At 33.8% G+C, this 16,910-nt stretch overlaps 2 protein-coding genes and 1 pseudogene across 2 annotated transcripts; 1 reads left to right on the top strand and 2 right to left on the bottom strand.

The window, feature by feature from the left end:
* Positions 1–2,283: 2,283 nt before the first annotated feature.
* Positions 2,284–4,583, bottom strand: LOC134256099 (macrophage migration inhibitory factor-like). Its single transcript, XM_062738704.1, has 3 exons — positions 4,257–4,583; positions 3,383–3,558; positions 2,284–2,488 (listed from the first exon to the last, which is right to left on the bottom strand). The coding sequence occupies exons 1-3, from the start codon at positions 4,374–4,376 to the stop codon at positions 2,449–2,451; spliced, it is 336 nt and encodes a 111-aa protein (XP_062594688.1). The 5' UTR covers positions 4,377–4,583; the 3' UTR covers positions 2,284–2,448.
* Positions 4,584–6,184: 1,601 nt separating this feature from the next.
* On the top strand, positions 6,185–8,630 carry LOC134256118 (uncharacterized). Its single transcript, XM_062738726.1, has 2 exons — positions 6,185–6,369; positions 7,193–8,630. Exon 2 carries the CDS (start codon positions 7,194–7,196, stop codon positions 8,361–8,363), a length of 1,170 nt encoding a protein of 389 aa, XP_062594710.1. The 5' UTR covers positions 6,185–6,369; position 7,193; the 3' UTR covers positions 8,364–8,630.
* Positions 8,631–9,016: 386 nt separating this feature from the next.
* Positions 9,017–10,956, bottom strand: LOC134256122 (uncharacterized; annotated as a pseudogene).
* Between the last annotated feature and the right edge of the window lie 5,954 nt (positions 10,957–16,910).

Genomic DNA, 16,910 nt, shown 5'->3' with positions numbered 1-16,910 from the left:
GGTGGATAATAACATCCTTTCCAAAAATAAGCATGGCGACCATTAAAACACAAATCTTCTGTCTAGGGAGAGACCTTAAAATTTATTCAAGGTGGATAGAGAATGGGTGCATCCTTTTTATCATATCTAATATGTTTAAAATCTAAAGTAAACGATATCTTAGGTTTTTAATACTTATATCATTGTTCAAATATTCAAACTATTTTTCAAAGTGTTAACTGGAGGTCTTTGATAGCAAATTGTTTAATTAAAAATACATATCTTTTCAAACTTGCTTTCACTGGGCAAGATGACAAGTATCATTTTTAACCATCAGCCTTCCTTCACTAAAACGATTAATCCAATCATTAATTGAATTCATAGGAACTCATTTATTTCAATAAACTGTGTACAAATTATTATATGATACTGTAGAGGGGTTTCTAAGAGATTACAATAAATTGTACAGTCGTTTGGTGAATATATTTTGTTCACTAAACATTTGTGACTCAAAATAGTGACGTCATTTTCACATTGTGACGTCACAAACAAGGAGAGAAACTTTATTCAGCATATGCTATTTATAGACCTTGTGTATGGCTATGTGTGTACCGAATTTCATTCTAATCTGAATTGTGGTTTTGTAGATATAGAGATAGTTTGTGAACTTTTTGATCACCCCTCGTAGATTTAGAAACATCTTTCATAAGATAAAATCGTGTCTATCTTTATTGTTACATGTATAACCTCATAAGCACCAGCTTATCTATATGAACATTTTGTATTGAATAATAATATTATAACTAAAAACAATGTTCATTTACCTATTGTGAAAGATTTTGAGTCTTCGTGTCTTTCTACAACTTCTTGTTAAGGTGAAATGTCCCTCTGATAAGAGAGATAACTTTCATGCAGGGAAATTATTCCAATCTATACAATGAATTGCCGTACCTGAGTTAGAAATGGGGATAATTCTGTTGTCAATTCAATCAAGTGTGAAGCAGGTGCGGATCCAGGATTGTTACGGGGGGGGGGGGGGAGTACCAGTGAAAGAAATCCAACCAAGAAATTCCTTTCACAAACACGAAAAACCGATTTGATGTTGTTGGTTTGGTTGATAATCGTTCGTTTCCAAACCTTCATGTCTATGACTTCTTTTTACCGACTTCACTTGGGTCCACGTTCTCTAAAGGGGGTGGGTGGGGGGTTGTTGTTCCAAGTCACGTTTTATTGGTTAAATATATACGTTCAATAACTCCTCAAAATCGGGGGTGGGTGGGTTCCGGACCCCCTCTACATCTGCGTATCTGAAGCATGTTACAAGTATTGATTACTATTCTTTTTTCCAATATTTATTTTAAGATAACTCTTGTGGATGGATGCGTTTTTACATGTACAGTCATCAGCGTTATATTCTGATTTAAAAAGCAATGTTTCATTGTGTGTTCTAGTATGAACCAAATATGTATGACAATAAATATTATTTTCATATACCTCATATTTTTAATTTTGTGTTGAGGTGATAAATCATTGAACTCTATATTCAATGTATCAATTTTTTTCATATCATGATTATATTATATACATCATTCATTTCTGAAAACGTAAGCAACGCTTCGTACTTTAAACTTTTTTACAGTTGGATCTAATGCTATTGTTGTTGATGAGAATTCTTGTGTAAATAGATTTTTTCAAGTTTCATATTTCTAGATAAAGGTTAAAGGCCCCTATCACTTGATTTTTGTTTGTTTGTTTTTGCTTTTTTATCTGCTGCATACTGTTTTATATGTATGCAATCATGGTTTCCTGTGATATGTTTACAAGAATAAAATAAAATGAAAATTTTGCCAAGACCTGTGTGGTAACTAATATACAGCAAGAAGAGGAAATGTGAAAAAAAAATCTTCCGTCCATTCTTATCTAAATAAATAAATATATAAATACATTTTACCATAGCAATATTTAATTTGCTATGGGTGGAAAAATGGAAATGATAAACAAATCAAAAGATCATGTGTTATTCGGTTTGTTGTTCTTTGAGGGACTCCTCACACTTCTGTTCTTGGAAACGGCCAACAGTATGGATTCTTTTATGATAATTGCTGTTTTTGAGGTCAATAAGGTGATAAAGACATCTGAGGAGTACTCAATCACCGTGCCCGAAGCAACATTCACAGTTTTGTTTTTGTTTTGTTTGTTTGTTGTTGGGGTTTTTTTGTTTGATATATTTTTTCTCTCTCTAAATTTTCTTAAAACATTTACAAAAAGGAAAATTCCTTTTGTAAAAACATTTCTTGTCCATTTTATAATTTTCATTTATTCATTCTTGATAAACAATGTTAAATATGTTATACAAAGTAAAACAAGTTCTCATAAAAAGTACATGTATTCAATTCAACAGTTGATAGCACATTAAAAAAAGTTCTTCCTGCTAAAGTTCATAAGTGCATACTAAAAAATAATCATCCTTCAAGTGCATTTCCTTGTGTCAAAGAATAAAACCAGAACTCTGAAATAAAGAAAGTAAAGAGTACATGTAAAGTTCTTCTCCGAGGTCCTTAGCTAAGTTTGAAGACCTAAAGTATAACCTACTTATTTTATGATACTACATGTATTTATATTTGGTGAACATGTTATCAAGTAGCTATAGCAGGTCTATTAAAACAAGAGGCCCAAGGACCACATCGCTCATCTGAGCAACTGGCTAGGTAAAAGTAAAAATCAGTCCAGTATTGAAAAGTTTAAATATAAAAGTGGGTTCGGGGAAGAGGGGATTTGAATAAACTTAAATCTTCACTTCCAAAGGATGCTTTTGAATTATGACACATAACGGCTTTGTTGTTTAATGGCCTAGTGGTTTTTGAGAAGAAGATGAAAATGTGAAAAGTTTACGACGACAACAACAACAACGACGCAAACGACGTTCAATGGTCTAAAAAAAACCTGGATTGATATCCGGGTATCTATTTTGGTCCCCCCCCCTTTGTTTAGCTCAAAAATTTTTTTAAAGCAATTGCAAAAATCAGTTCAGTATTGAAAAGTTTAAATAGAAAAGTTTTGCCCCCCCCTTTTTTTAATCTCACCTGGTCCGAAGGCTCAAGTGAGATTTTCTGAACAAAATTTGTCCGTTGTCTGTCGTCGTTGTCGATGGTGAAGATTGAGGTAAAATTTTTATTAAAATCAATAAGTAAGATTATCTTGATATGAATATTTGAATAAATAGTGATGTCCAGAATAAAATACGTAGTAATGATCTCGAAAACTCGAGAGTCTTGACACTTTAATTTCATTGTGAACAAATATGATACTTTAAAATTCGATATTAAAGCAATTTTGTGTGACATGTGTCATACTGAAATATCCTAAGGAAAAGAACAAAGTACTAAGTTCTTGAGGGTTATACCTGTCAATTGGAATTCTGAGTTCTTCTGCCATAAACTTGGCCATTCCTGATGCGTGTTTCTGTTTCGTTGTCTGTGAGATGACGTCGGAGTTGTGATAAAATTCAATATTCATCATGGGAGCCGATAGCCCGCCTGTCATCATGGGAGTGTCCGGGTGGATTTCAATTATTACTCTCTGAGAGAAAAATAATTGTTCCAATAATCATTGCTTAAAATATTGCATATTTTTGTTAATTTACATCACAAGACACAGTAAACTGGGGATATTATTGCTAAATACGTGTACTCTCAGAATTTTCTTAATTTTGACTTTGAAAAGATGTTTTGTACCAGTATGGGAATATCCCGCTATACTTTTTAAAGTTAGCTATCTAATGAAATAACGAGCCTTACTAAACAAACTTTTTTTAATTTATAGAAAATAAACACAAAAGATGATGGAGTTCATGTTTAAGGGATGTAGGCAGAATGAATTCATTCGGCTCAACAAGATTAAGGAGGAATAACCCCTTGAATAAGAGAGGTAACTCTCAATTCGTAAATTGATTTTTCAATAAAAAGAAATATTTTCACCAATGATTTGGATCATAGCAAAAAAAAGTAATTATTAAAATGGAATACTATTTATGTTATTTTTCAGATCGATCTTCCTCTGTTGATAATCTTTAAAAAAAAGAGTTGGCAGAATGCAGGACATTATATATTTTGATCTCCGGAAGATCACTCCTTCTAGTCATAAGTATCCAATTATCATTCATTGTTAATACTGTAATGGCAAGCACAAAAAATTAAAAGAAACTCAAATTAAAAAGGTACATGTGCAATTAAATGATATATGGACAGATTTGAAAAATAAACCGATGACTAACTGACCTTAGCTTCTGTGTTATAGGTTTCACAAAGATATTCCGTCAGTTTACTCAGAAAATCCTTCCTTATAGATTGTCGGGGGACATTGGTCTTAATCACCGCTGATATGCTAGTCATTGTCATTTCTGTCCCTCCTTAATATCAAAAAATCAGATCATGAAAATCTACCCCTCAGGTAAAAATCCAAGGTTCCCCGTGAATTTTTTAAAACACTAGAAAACGAGCATGCGAGCCAAGAATATAGTTCGTTTATACTGGTAATCTATAAGATATGTATTGAATTTAAAGTGAAACATATACAAACAGTGCTATTCAAACTTTGCTCGGTAGCGCTCTTTAAACAATGACTGGTGCTTTCATTTTCTGTCAAGCGGTGAGGGGTGGCTAATTGTGTATTGCCTCGATCCGACCTTAATAACTTATCCTATCATTACGGTTTTTATTGATTTTTAAATAAGTTAATTTTTCAATCTGGCGTGCAATCTTGGGTTAGAATACAAAAGATGTTAGTTTTAATTAAATGCTAATTTATAGTTTACTATAGCTCCGATTGTCCGTGATTTCACCCCCAATAAAAACGTTTCGTGTGTGGACTAGGTCTAGGTTATTGATTTACAAATTATTTAGTACATTTCAGAAAAAAGAATAAACAGGAGCAATAAATCTTTTTGTATTATGGAGAACTTTATCCATCAAGGATATTTATGTTACCGCTGAGTTGCAATTTAAATTTATTTTTCTTCATACTATCCTCCAAATAATCCATGAGTGATTTAAATCTAAAAAACTAGAGCGGATTTATGAGTCTGATATTTGCATCCAGAGAATATATACAAGTACTTGTAAAACAAAGTTACAAACTTGTTCTGTTTTTATCTTTTCTTTGCAAATGTCGATAATTTGTATTTAAAGGCCCGGGTTTAATCAGATACACATACAGTAACAGGTAGAACTTATGTATATAGCGACTCTTTCAGAATGAGAGACAGAGAGAGTTTCCATTTACATATCAAGTTGTTTCTAATATTTCCGAATTCAGCCACGTAGCATCGTTTTTGAAATTGGGGGGGGGGGGGGGACAGCCAGAGAATTTTTTTTTGACTTAATTACCTGAAAAAGTTGACAAGCCAAACAAAAAAAAAAGGAAAATTGCCCCAACTCGAAAATCCTATTTCGTAAAGGGGGGGGGGGGGCAACTTTGGTCAATGGCAACTTTCTTTCAGTACCAATATTTTGGAATTCATTACTACATTTGATCTGATATCAACTTTCTGTACTATAAAGTGAGGGGTCCAACCAGCCTTTCAATGAACATTTTCAATAGTAAAAGTAATGCTGGGAAAAAAGTGAGACATTTTTACGTCCAAAGGGCACAACTCTGTCAAAAATTGCTCGATCATACCCAAAACAGAACTTGACCTATACATTCTTAGAATAAATCTGTGTACCAAATTTCGAATTCCACATGTACTTGTGGAAAGCCCCCCTCCCTATTCAACCCCGGGTTTTGTTGGACTTTTTTCACAAATTATATTATAATCTTTCATTTCCACTTAACATTTGAATGAATCAAAGAGACTTCAAATTTGGTTTACTGTTGAATAAACTTGATAATTAAACATTTGATCGGAACAATACCGGTGTATAACAAAATAATTTAGAACTATTTTTTTCAATAATCATGAAAATAACAACCAAAGTCATGTCAATATAATGAAATAAATTTAGCTTCATTCATTGATATGTAAGTTAGTTCTAGTATTTTATAAGGACGATGGTTTGAATATGATAGAAAATATACAATTTATTCACTTTTTATGAAATGTATACGTGTATTTGCATCATTTATTCTCATTTCACTATTTTTCATCTCGTCTGACGTTAAAAGCGAGATAACTCTATCTACTACATTTTACTTCCGTTTCGACGTGCCTTTTGTAAACATTGGGAAGTTGTTGTGCAATTTTGACTCCGTTGTCGATATTTTTAAAAATGAGAAAATACAGCTGTATAAAAGTATGATGAAATTGTGTGTGACATTTTGATCGAGTGGTGGTGTTAAACTGACAGAACTTGGTTAAAACAGATGTCTTTTCTGTTGATAAAGGAAGTAAAGGTTGGTGCTTCGTTATCAAAAAGTAAATTATTTATTATATTCAATAATTCATCAGTGTTCAAGTAATTACATCTAAGTAAATGAATATTTTAAGTAGATCTAGCATTTCATTATTTACAGAAGTTGTACGCAACCTTTTTTTTTGCGTGTGATCCTTCCTTAAGAGCCAGTGGTTTGTCTGACATTGCAATAATCAGTGTAAACTATAACAGTGATAACGTTTGTAAACATAAAACATCTGATACTAATATGTACTACTTTATATTTAATTTTTTTCAATAAAAACACAGGCACCTGAATTTTAGGTGCCTGAGATAAAAGATGCACAATGTATTACATTTACACGTCGGGAGCAATCCCTTATGATTGAACAGATAAAGGAAATAACAATAACAGTAACTTGCGTACCCCCCCCTTTTTTTTTTAAATATAAACACCGGTACAGAATTTATACTGATTTCGCTTAATAAAATATTTCCTTATAATACTACACAGGAAAAATACCAACAATAAAAAGATTTTGGGCCGGTTGGCGAACTGCTTTTTAAAATTAACGTTATTATGCATCGCAGTGAATTTGCAATTCGTTTAGCATTCATTGAATGGATAATCTTAAAAGTAAAGTAAAATGAATGAAGCAGGGCATCAAACAAATTGTCCTCAAACAACATTGAGCATTTAAAATATCACTTTAAAAAGGTTACTGTATCTTCAAAGAAAAAAAAAGGATAAACAGAAATGGCACCTGCTCTCAGTGCAAGCAATTTGATCGCATGCTAGCTGAACCCATTCAGTAAATTTTAATGTTACTTTCGTTTTGTAGAATGTGGACTGTTATTGCAAACATAGTACCCTTTGAGGCGATCACCAAAAAAATCAGATCAAAGGATCCAATCAAGCATTACAATGGATCTGTCTCAACAGAGAGGCTAAATACAGAAACATTTTCCCTCCAAAATGGCGGGCAACTCTTACCTCGTAAAAGAAGCGGAAGTTGGATTTTTCTTCGAACATTCCAGTGGACCAAAGAAAATGAAATTAGTCGATCCTTTCAGAGGCAGGTCTTTTTCTTCTACTTATGTGAGAAGGACAAATTGTCGCATTACATTGCGGAATTGGGTGTTCTGCATTTCTTTTCTATCTACCAGAAAGTGTGTGGTGTTTCTTTAGAAGAAAATGCAGTTATCTTGTCTTGGAAAACCATGGCTCTTTATATGTACGACACTTACCATCACGCCGACATACTGACATGTCACACTCTAACAAAGCGAAAATTAGACATTGTGAAAGTTTGTGTTACTGTTGAGGAACATGCAGTCGGTCACGAATTCGAAACTCGTGAAGGAATGGTACACTTAAAAGCATTTTCTGAACTCGTACGAAAAATTGTTCCTTGGCCAAGTTGCGGTGAACAGCTTATGTGTTACGTCAAGGGTGATGTGTATTTGACGGGAATTCTGAAATATTTCTTTATTCGTCAGGTTTTTACGGACTCCGGGGTTGTTTTGGGTAGGTCTGAATATGTTGACATGCATCACCGTTTGGAATCTTGCAGACGATTACAAGAAGGTTTTGACGTAAGCATCGACGATTTTTCCCTAAAACTTGCGGAAGCAGGTTATTTTCTGACAAATGACACCAAACTGGCACAGTGCTTCAAATGTGGCGGGGTGCTGCAGCTAAAACAGTTCGACTTTGACCCCTGGGAAGATCATGCGTACTGGCACCCAAGCTGTCCATATCTCCTAAAGGTCAGAGGTCAAGAGTTCGTCGACAAAGTTCGGCTTGAACTGAAGCAAAAATGTGATTTTAATTCAGAGTGCGTTTTCACGTTCAAGCTTCGGAATTTAGCTCCCGTTGTACCGTCAAGAAGATCAGCATCAGAGAGTGAATCGAGCGAGGAATCAGACGATTATGAGGAAGATGAAGACGACGATTATTTTGGATCAGAGAGTCCCGAGAGTGATTATTTCTCTGACGAGGAGTTTTATTGATCACTGTTTAAAAAAAACGAAGATAATTCTTTATTGAAAACTGTTAATATCATTACATTTTATAGTCACTGTTTTGATAAAATATATACTGATTACATAATTTCAATTTAAACATTACTTGTTTTTGTGCAGTCTCTCTGCGTGTTTTAGTACTGTATGTAAATGTAAATTAACATCAGCGCTAACAATTCCCACATTATTCTATTTATTGATGGAAATATTTTTGTACATTATTCATATTTTGAATAAAGAAATAGAAAGATGGAATTTTGTTCCTATACACATGATTCAGGTGACATACCAAGTCGGTCATTTTTCAGGTTTTCTCGTGTTTGCTGGAAATCCTATACCGAATCTTTGACGTCAAGTCCAACTGACCACCAAGATAAAGTGATGATAGATATGTCTGCAATCCACAGTTTAATCGCATTTGAAAATGTTATAAATATTGATGTTTGCTTATAATTAGATTCTATGGTTATAATTAATGAAGTCTTGAATTTTTTAAATATTCATTTTATTATAATATAATCATTTAGCACTTCTTTACAAAGTCAAATAAATTAGGTTATACAAATATATACAAGAGGTAGCACTATTTCTCAGTTTACACACTGAACAATTAAACACGTCGATTGTGAATTATGCCAGAGTCAAATCACCAATAAAGTATTAGCGTCTCTGACTTCTAAAACTGTTGCTAAAGTTCTTCATTTTCTTTATTAAGGCTTTAGTGTCCACCAGTTTGGTTTTTCGGGACTGCCTCCTGAGTAAGCCGCTCTTTTTCGCGCCATTTGTGTTCTTCTTCTGGGTTGCTCGGGGTTTTTCGAAGACAGAGTCATCTCCCATTGAACCAAGAGTTGAGCAGCTAGATATGCTCACGTTTCTCATTGCCAATTGTCTGTTGCATTTCTTCTGTTGCTTAGTAGAATAAATGGAAATCCTGATCGACGAATCACTTAGATCGGGAACAATGTGAGCATTTCTATCACTTGTAAGGCTGATTCTGGTACTAGTGAGAGGAATGTTTGTCAGGTCATCATCAACATGACGAAAGAAGGACATATTGCTCTCCTCAACCATGCTGTCATCGATGCATAACGTACCAGACGAAGCGTCATTTATCTGAGAGCAGCTTTCATCCATTTCCATCGTTTCTTCCACTAGAACATCATGTCCAATCAAAGTAGAGCAAGCGCGTGGATGACTTCCGTGTTTGCTCATCTTCTGACTCTTCACAGCGTTTTCTGAGATCCTGTGGCTGATCATGGTTGACGATGCTCTTGGATAAGATCTCTCTTTCTCGTTTTTGGATAATGAATCCTCAGTTGAGTTCTCGCATCCCTCTACAACTCTATAAATTTTCTCTCCATCGACATCCAAAACGGGCACAAGTTGACTTGTTTCGACTCTCTTTTCAGTTCCAGTTTCCTTCTCAAAAGCTTTCTCGGTTTCGGCAAAAAAGAAATTTGTGTTGTCTTCATCGGTCATATAACTGGTCACCGTGTCGTCACAAAGGCTTTGGTCATTGTTTTCATGTGAACTGAAGTCAAATGTATCTTCCTCAGCTAGATTGGAAATGGCAGTTACTCGTGTGAGGGAGCCAGGCGGGGAAAACAGGAAGGAGGGACTTCCTAAAGTCTTCTTGGCCGGGGTAGGATAGGGGAAATTGTCTGAGGAGATTCCACAATGCTCGATCATGGAAACAAATCCCCTTTCTATATTTTCAAGTTCCATTTGAAATTCCATTTCCTTTTTCTTTATTTCCAACTACAATAGATTTATTTTGTTGTAAATACAAGAACTGCGAGTTTAAAAAAAAAAGAATTTGAAAAATTTCTTCTTTTTTCATAAATTCATGTTGACAAAATACTTTAAATAAATTTCAATGTTTCTTCAAAAAGATTAACTTACCATATCAGCTTGAAGGATGAAGATTTGTTCTCTGGGTTCTAGATTAGACCTGTACATCTCAGAAATATCTGTGGAATCTGAAATTCAGTAAAGAAAAAAACCCATAAGTTTGAAGGTAAAATGTACCAAGGAAACAGCGGTTGAGACTTACAAAAGACTTGAACAAGTTCATAGTTTTCAAAATACCGATGTTCGAGTTAGTATTTGGAATGAAATGTTTCGTATTAATTATTTTCTTCTCAGTTTACGTGAAACATCAAATTACATGTATTTGATAAAATGTTTACCTAATTTTAGAGAAGAATTTCTCTATAAATATTTCGCTGTAATTTTTTGATTTTTTTTCTACTGAGACTATTTTTGTATTTCAATGTTCTCGATTGTTTTGATGTTTCGAGTTTGAAATGTTTATATATATTCTTTTTAGAAAATAAACAATGAAGTAATACCCATCATTTGCTTTTTTAACGCGTGTCTCATAATTAAACCCTGACTTCCTAATAACCCCACTGAAAGCATTATGTATACATACTGTACTTAAAAAAAAAAAACATGTGCTTCAAGATTCATTTGAGTATTCGTACAAAAATTAGTTTGAAAAAAAATAATGAAACGCGTGGTTAAAAAAACATATTAATTAATTAAATGACTTACCATCAAAAAGTAGAGTACTTTCCATGTTTGTAACGGCCTAAAGAAACTGATTTGTTTTATACTGTTTGAATGGAAGTTTATGTTGATCTCAAAAATGAATACAGATATTTATAGTAAATAAAGTCTTAATTATAATTCTAAATTGTGTCTTAAATACCTCTTGATGAAGTGTTTTTGTGTTAATTTATTTTACACTTTCCAATATTCGTGAAGATTGACGCCCCTCCGGGTACCGATTGCAATTCTTCATCTTACAGGTGGCGAAGAGATACACTTAAATTTAATTAACAACTAAAAATGTGTCAAAATGGTATTTTAAAGTTATTATTGAATAAGATTTAACACTTTTGTGCAATTAATTATTAGAATTAATATTTTATGTGTATGGATAGCGAAAAAGAAATTATTTATAATGATATTTTATTTTTCTTGATTGTAACTGTATTAGCTGTTTTCGAACTTGGATAAATTACATATATTTTATCACTGAATAACGATTATCTTTCGTTAATCAAGATTTCATATTAAAAATTCAACAAACTTGATTTATTTGAATAAATCTTATCATCTGATTTAAAATTTACAAAAAATACATCATTTATAATAAAGAATTCTAAATAAAACCTCTGACAATGATGGGGTAGAATATCAAATATTTTACTTGTACAAATATTTGTCATAAAGTCATTACGTCTTGCAATTGCTTTATGCAATATTTATTTTTAGTTAGTGTAAGTTAATGTGTAACCCATCGTGTCATCCTCAGTATTTGTGCCTCATATGTTTAAATATTCTTAAATAAAATGGAAGGAAAGGGATTGCTAAGTTTACAATATTCTATGTCCATTCCCATTTGTAGTAAGTAATGGAAATAAAGTATTTAAAATATCATTTTTAAGAAGGAAAAATTAAAATATTCTTTAATTTTTTTCAATATTACATTGTATACACTATATCATTTTATAAACTTAGAATTTATTAGGTAAAGATAAATGCAAAATTTACAATATAAATGCAAAAAATTACAACGATAATTCCGCCAAAATATTTTTTCCTAATAATTTGGAATTTAATATATAAGATATTGGGAAAATTTTGTTTTAATTAATAAAAGAATATCAAATTATGCCAACGTGCATGTGATGGTCTAAATACATGTACCATATTGAAAAACATATGTTCTTACTAAATTAAGGTGGTAACAGATGTGTAATCTTTTCTTAATTACATTAACACATGGTCTTAATTACACTAAATTAAACATAATGTTGTTTATAAAAACATACCAATATAGAAATGGTGATATGACAATCAACACAAATATTATCTGATATTGCCTCGGGTTATTAAAATAGAATACGAGCCAATCATATGCCGTTATTTTCATCAAGAATTTGAAGAGCAATTGTCACGTTTTGGAATGGTTAATGAGTAGTCTTGGTATATAAAAAAGAGATGTTGAAAAATATTTTACATATTTGATCTATTGATTTCACAACAAGATACAAGTATTTTCAGTCGAACACTCCACTCTCATTTCAAACATGAATTCTGACCAATGTGTACCGTCTTTGGAACTCGATGGCGAAATATTGGAGCGGATAGTAGAGGGGTGTGAAGACAAATCCCAGAGTAGAAAAACTTCCTACAGCTCGGGTTGCAATATCAGGGATTCAGTAAGTCAGAAAAACAAGATTTACTTTGCAAATCCCTTAGCTTCGTCCACCATGATTGAGATCATCCCGGACGAGAAGGACTCGGGTTGCTCGTGCGAAAGCGTGTACACTTGGACTATCCAGGAAAGTGAAGAAGATTTTATTCTGGAGGACTCTTACATGAAAGACATTGATTTGTGTATCTACGAAGACGAGTCCCCCGAGTCTCTACCCAAGACAATCCAACGGACAAGCACGAGGGCAGATCTAACTCCCGCAACAACCCAGGAAGTTCCGAATGTGTGCAGCCATGGAAAAGATAAGAAAGATGCCGCTAAAAAACCAATGGGCTTTTTGAAAAATCTTTTGCGCATCAAGAAGTTTAAAGAGTCGAATCAAGAGGGAAAAGCTGGTTTTGATAAAAAGAACATTTTGAAGAAGATGAAGCGGTTTAATGAAAGTGTAGAAAACCAAAAACAGACTCTGGCCATGCTTTAGTTGATAAAAATAACATTGCTTTTATAGTGCTAACTATTGTATCTATAGTGCTTTTATTTGTAAAATAGCGTTAATAAATTATTCAAAGAACATAATTTTGTCTTATTGTAATATATGATCATTGTAATATCTGAAGTGCAGGAATTAAGTACTGCCATTATTGAAGTTGAATGAAGGGAGAATTTTATCAATGTGTTGTCCGTATGTCTGCTGCAGGATACAAACAGATGAACAGACAGACGGACGGACAAGACAAAAACTATATACCACCTAATCTTCGATTACGGGGGCATAAAAATTATATCACTATCCTTTTGGGAGAGAATGGACCTTTTCGTAAGAAAAATTACGTTCGCTTTGGAGATTAATATGGGATATGGATATTACATCTTTTCGTTTGTCTAGAAAATTTTACTTGTGCTCCCTATCTCCAGCCCTGTCATAATAAAAAGAAATAAATTGCTTAGGGTTCTTGTGGTTCTTTTTTTTTTTTTTTTTTTTGCTAAACTCTATCGTAATGATTGTCTTCTTTCGTATATATACCAGATAATGTCATAATAGTTTTTAGTTCATATGTGATGTGGTAGCTAGGAGACATGACATTTACCATTTTCATTTAGGTATTTATATAACTGACTAAATTCCCTTGATGTCCCCTCCGTAAAAATCAAAGAATCGTATAGTGATCACCTTGATATTATGAAAACTAGTAATCAACAGTATAGAGTAGTAAAAGAACCATTTTTTTAGCTCACTAGCCAAATGCTCAGGTATAAGCTTTGATGATCAAGAGGCTTAGAGCTGTAATTTAGAACTTTGACGTCTTTGAGTCAAATCCAAACATTCAACATCACACAGAGTATTCCTTGGAAAAGTAAATGTAATATTAAATATTCTAATAAAGGACGATGTCCCATTCCAAAGGGGGTAATAATAAAGATGAAAATGTAGTGGGGGCATCTTAAAATCTTCTCAAGACCCCCCACCCCCTTAAAAACTGCATGAGAAACACAAGTATATGAAAACGCCTTCAATGAGAGTAAAAACCCTTCTATATATATATCGAAGGAATTACTGATCAGGTTTAGGAGCAGGCCTCAGAAGTTATCAGTTCGTTGGATAGATGTGGGGGGGGGGGGGGGGCGACAAAATTCTTACAATCTGCAAATTCATTCTCTTGATTGTCATCTTTGTTAAAATTTCAATGAAACACCACAAACAATATAAGTATGATTTTTTATGTTTTTTTTATTTGTTGATATTTATAAGCACTAATAAGCAAGCAAATAAACAAATTATAGCACTATTAAGGCACTGTGTGTAGTCACTTCAAAAGTCAAAGTTCACAAACTATATTCTTTGTTCTTCTTCGACTTGAAGATCTTCTTGATGGCTTTCATTGGATTCTTGAAGCCCACTTTTGCACAACAGGGTCCCGGAGCTGTGGTGGTGTCGTTTGGTGTAGATAGAGGCGCCACTAGGAGATCCGCCCGGGTACTGGTCCGCCGTTGGGTCTGTCCTTGACGAGGGTCGGCGTAGTACATGCAGTGGAGACTCTGTAGGTATTCATCATCCACCAAAGAATCCTCCAGGTCATCTGAGATGGAGAAGGTGCAGACGCTGGACCCGCGCCCCGAATCCTCATCGCTGCTATATTCCGATAAGTCCATCATGGTGGAGGAAGCTAGTGGGTCCGTGTTGTGGCTCCTGTATCGCTGGGATCCGAGGATCAAAGTGGAAGATGCCAGAGGCTCCTGGAAGAACCGCGAGTCCAGTGGATTGGTGGAGATCTCGCTCTCGCAGCCTTCTACGATTCTCTCCAAAATGTCGCCATTCTCGTCGTATTGGCTGGAAAAACTGTCTGACAAGTGAAGAGATCTGTTTGTGGAGTTCATTTTCTTGTATTTCGCTCGACAATTGATTTTTGGTTTGATAATTGTGAAGTTGTAGAAGTGAATGATGAATTCTGCGAACAGTCGTGGTTTATATGCTGGTGCTGAAATTAACATCTCATGCAGCAGAGATCGAGGTTCTCCATTGTCACTGTCAGAAGAGATCTTAATTTTCTTAATTAATTTAAGTCGTAATGACTATCGCTACATATTAGGTAATTAATATGAAGTGGGCGAATAACGGAATGGTGCTGGTTATGATTTGATTGTTTTTTAATTGGATCATCATTACTGTAATGATAATTTTTAATAGCATATATGATTGATAATATCAATTATTAGAAGTAGTAATTAAGTAAAGTCATCGATATAATTTTTGTTTTTAAGAACACACTTTTTTATAATAACGGGAAAAATGACATGATCTAAGTCGTTCAGCAATGTTAAATCCATAGATTCTCAATTGATTTTCATTGATTAACAATAACAAATAAAATAAAATTTATTGAAAATAACCAAATTTCTCTCAAATGTGGAAAGGAAAGTCGTTCATTTTATTCTTTAATTTATTTTTATATCTTTGCCAAAAAGTAAAGTAGGAGTGCACAGTTGCATTATATTATAATGAATCTGTGAAAGTATAATTAAATTTTATTCAGCGGTATATAGGAGTTGTAGATAAGAAAAGGGTACACTTCAATATCACAGAAAGAATGGTCGTGTCCATGTTATGCTATGGTAAACCTAAAAATATGTGTCCAATTGAAAAGTCAAATATAGGTGCTGCACAATGGCACTATTACTATATATAACAAAGATTCTGTGAAAGTCTCATTTCATTCAGTGGTATAAGAGTGGTTAAGAATAAGTGATGCATCACTGGCACTTGTTTCGTACACGGGGTACCCCTACTTATTGGTAAAAATAAGGGGTATCCCATGTACGAAACAAGTGCCTGTGTGATGTATACCCCAGAGCGTAACAGACGGACGGACGGACATCCCGATCATTACATGTATATACCCTCCCGCTTTTCAATCGGGGAGAGGGGGTGGTAAAAATAACTTAGGTGATTACTGATTAAGCAGTACGAAATAGCATTGAACTCCCAAAGTAGAGCAAAAATTACCCTGAAAGAGCTACAGAAACACATCTAAACATGTCATTCACAAGTTTGGGCGAAGCCCCAACTATTGGATCACAGCCATCCACTTAATCATTTTTATACCCCCCGCTTGAAAAGCGGGAGGGTATATAGTAATCGTCCGTCTGTTACGCTTTAGGGTACCCATCTCTTATCCGCAACTCCTCTTATCCACTTGAAATTTAATCAACTTTCACAAAATCTTTACTACATGTTGCCATTTTTTTTTGATAAATATTTTGGGTTTCCCGGCCATGGCAAAACATGGACTTTGTCATCAGTTATAACCATATGGGAGGCGGGGGTTATCATTTAGTGAGCTCAATGCTCACAGTACCTCTAGTTTAAATAAACGAGGAGAGAAGAAATTTTTTTAAAAGATATTTTATACTTTTTGATCTTCACGAAAAATGCATTGATTATGAGGTTTTAGCCCTATCCCTAAGGTCCCAGGAATATGGACTATGAAATTCATATAATTTTTTTGTTCTGAGCAAATGATGACGTTTTCTGAAAGTTCACATGAACTTTTGTGATCACATTTTGTCTGTAGTCCGTTATTCCGTCCAGACGTCTGTAAACCGTTTGTATTTTCGACTTCTTCTCTAGAATTACTTGGCCAATTTTAATCAACTTGCCACAAATCGTCAGTGAGTAAAGGAGATTCAGATCTGTTCAATTGAAGTGTCATTGTTACCCTCTTTCAAGGGTGATAATTAAAAAAAGTGAAAATTTTGTGGCGTATTTAAATATTTTTCTCTGGAACAAAGGGGCAAAAGAGTTGAAACTC

This window comes from Saccostrea cucullata, unplaced genomic scaffold (assembly GCF_032062105.1).
Source record: "Saccostrea cucullata isolate Sc308-1 unplaced genomic scaffold, CSIRO_AGI_Scuc_v1 ctg141, whole genome shotgun sequence".
NCBI classification, from domain to species: Eukaryota; Metazoa; Mollusca; class Bivalvia; order Ostreida; family Ostreidae; genus Saccostrea; species Saccostrea cuccullata.
Note: the sequence above shows the minus strand (reverse complement) of the source record. Positions and strands in the feature narration are given on the sequence as shown.

What these genes read in the sequence shown, in the direction of transcription:
- LOC134256118 (XM_062738726.1), top strand. Translation starts at nt 7,194, where the DNA reads ATGTGGACTGTTATTGCAAACATAGTACCCTTTGAGGCGATCACCAAA.
- LOC134256099 (XM_062738704.1), bottom strand. Translation starts at nt 4,376, where the DNA reads ATGACAATGACTAGCATATCAGCGGTGATTAAGACCAATGTCCCCCGA. An exon ending in CCTATAACACAGAAGCTAAG is followed by an intron (nt 3,559 to 4,256) that starts GTCAGTTAGTCA and finishes TTTTTCTCTCAG; the next exon opens with AGAGTAATAATTGAAATCCA. An exon ending in CTCAGAATTCCAATTGACAG is followed by an intron (nt 2,489 to 3,382) that starts GTATAACCCTCA and finishes TCTTTATTTCAG; the next exon opens with AGTTCTGGTTTTATTCTTTG.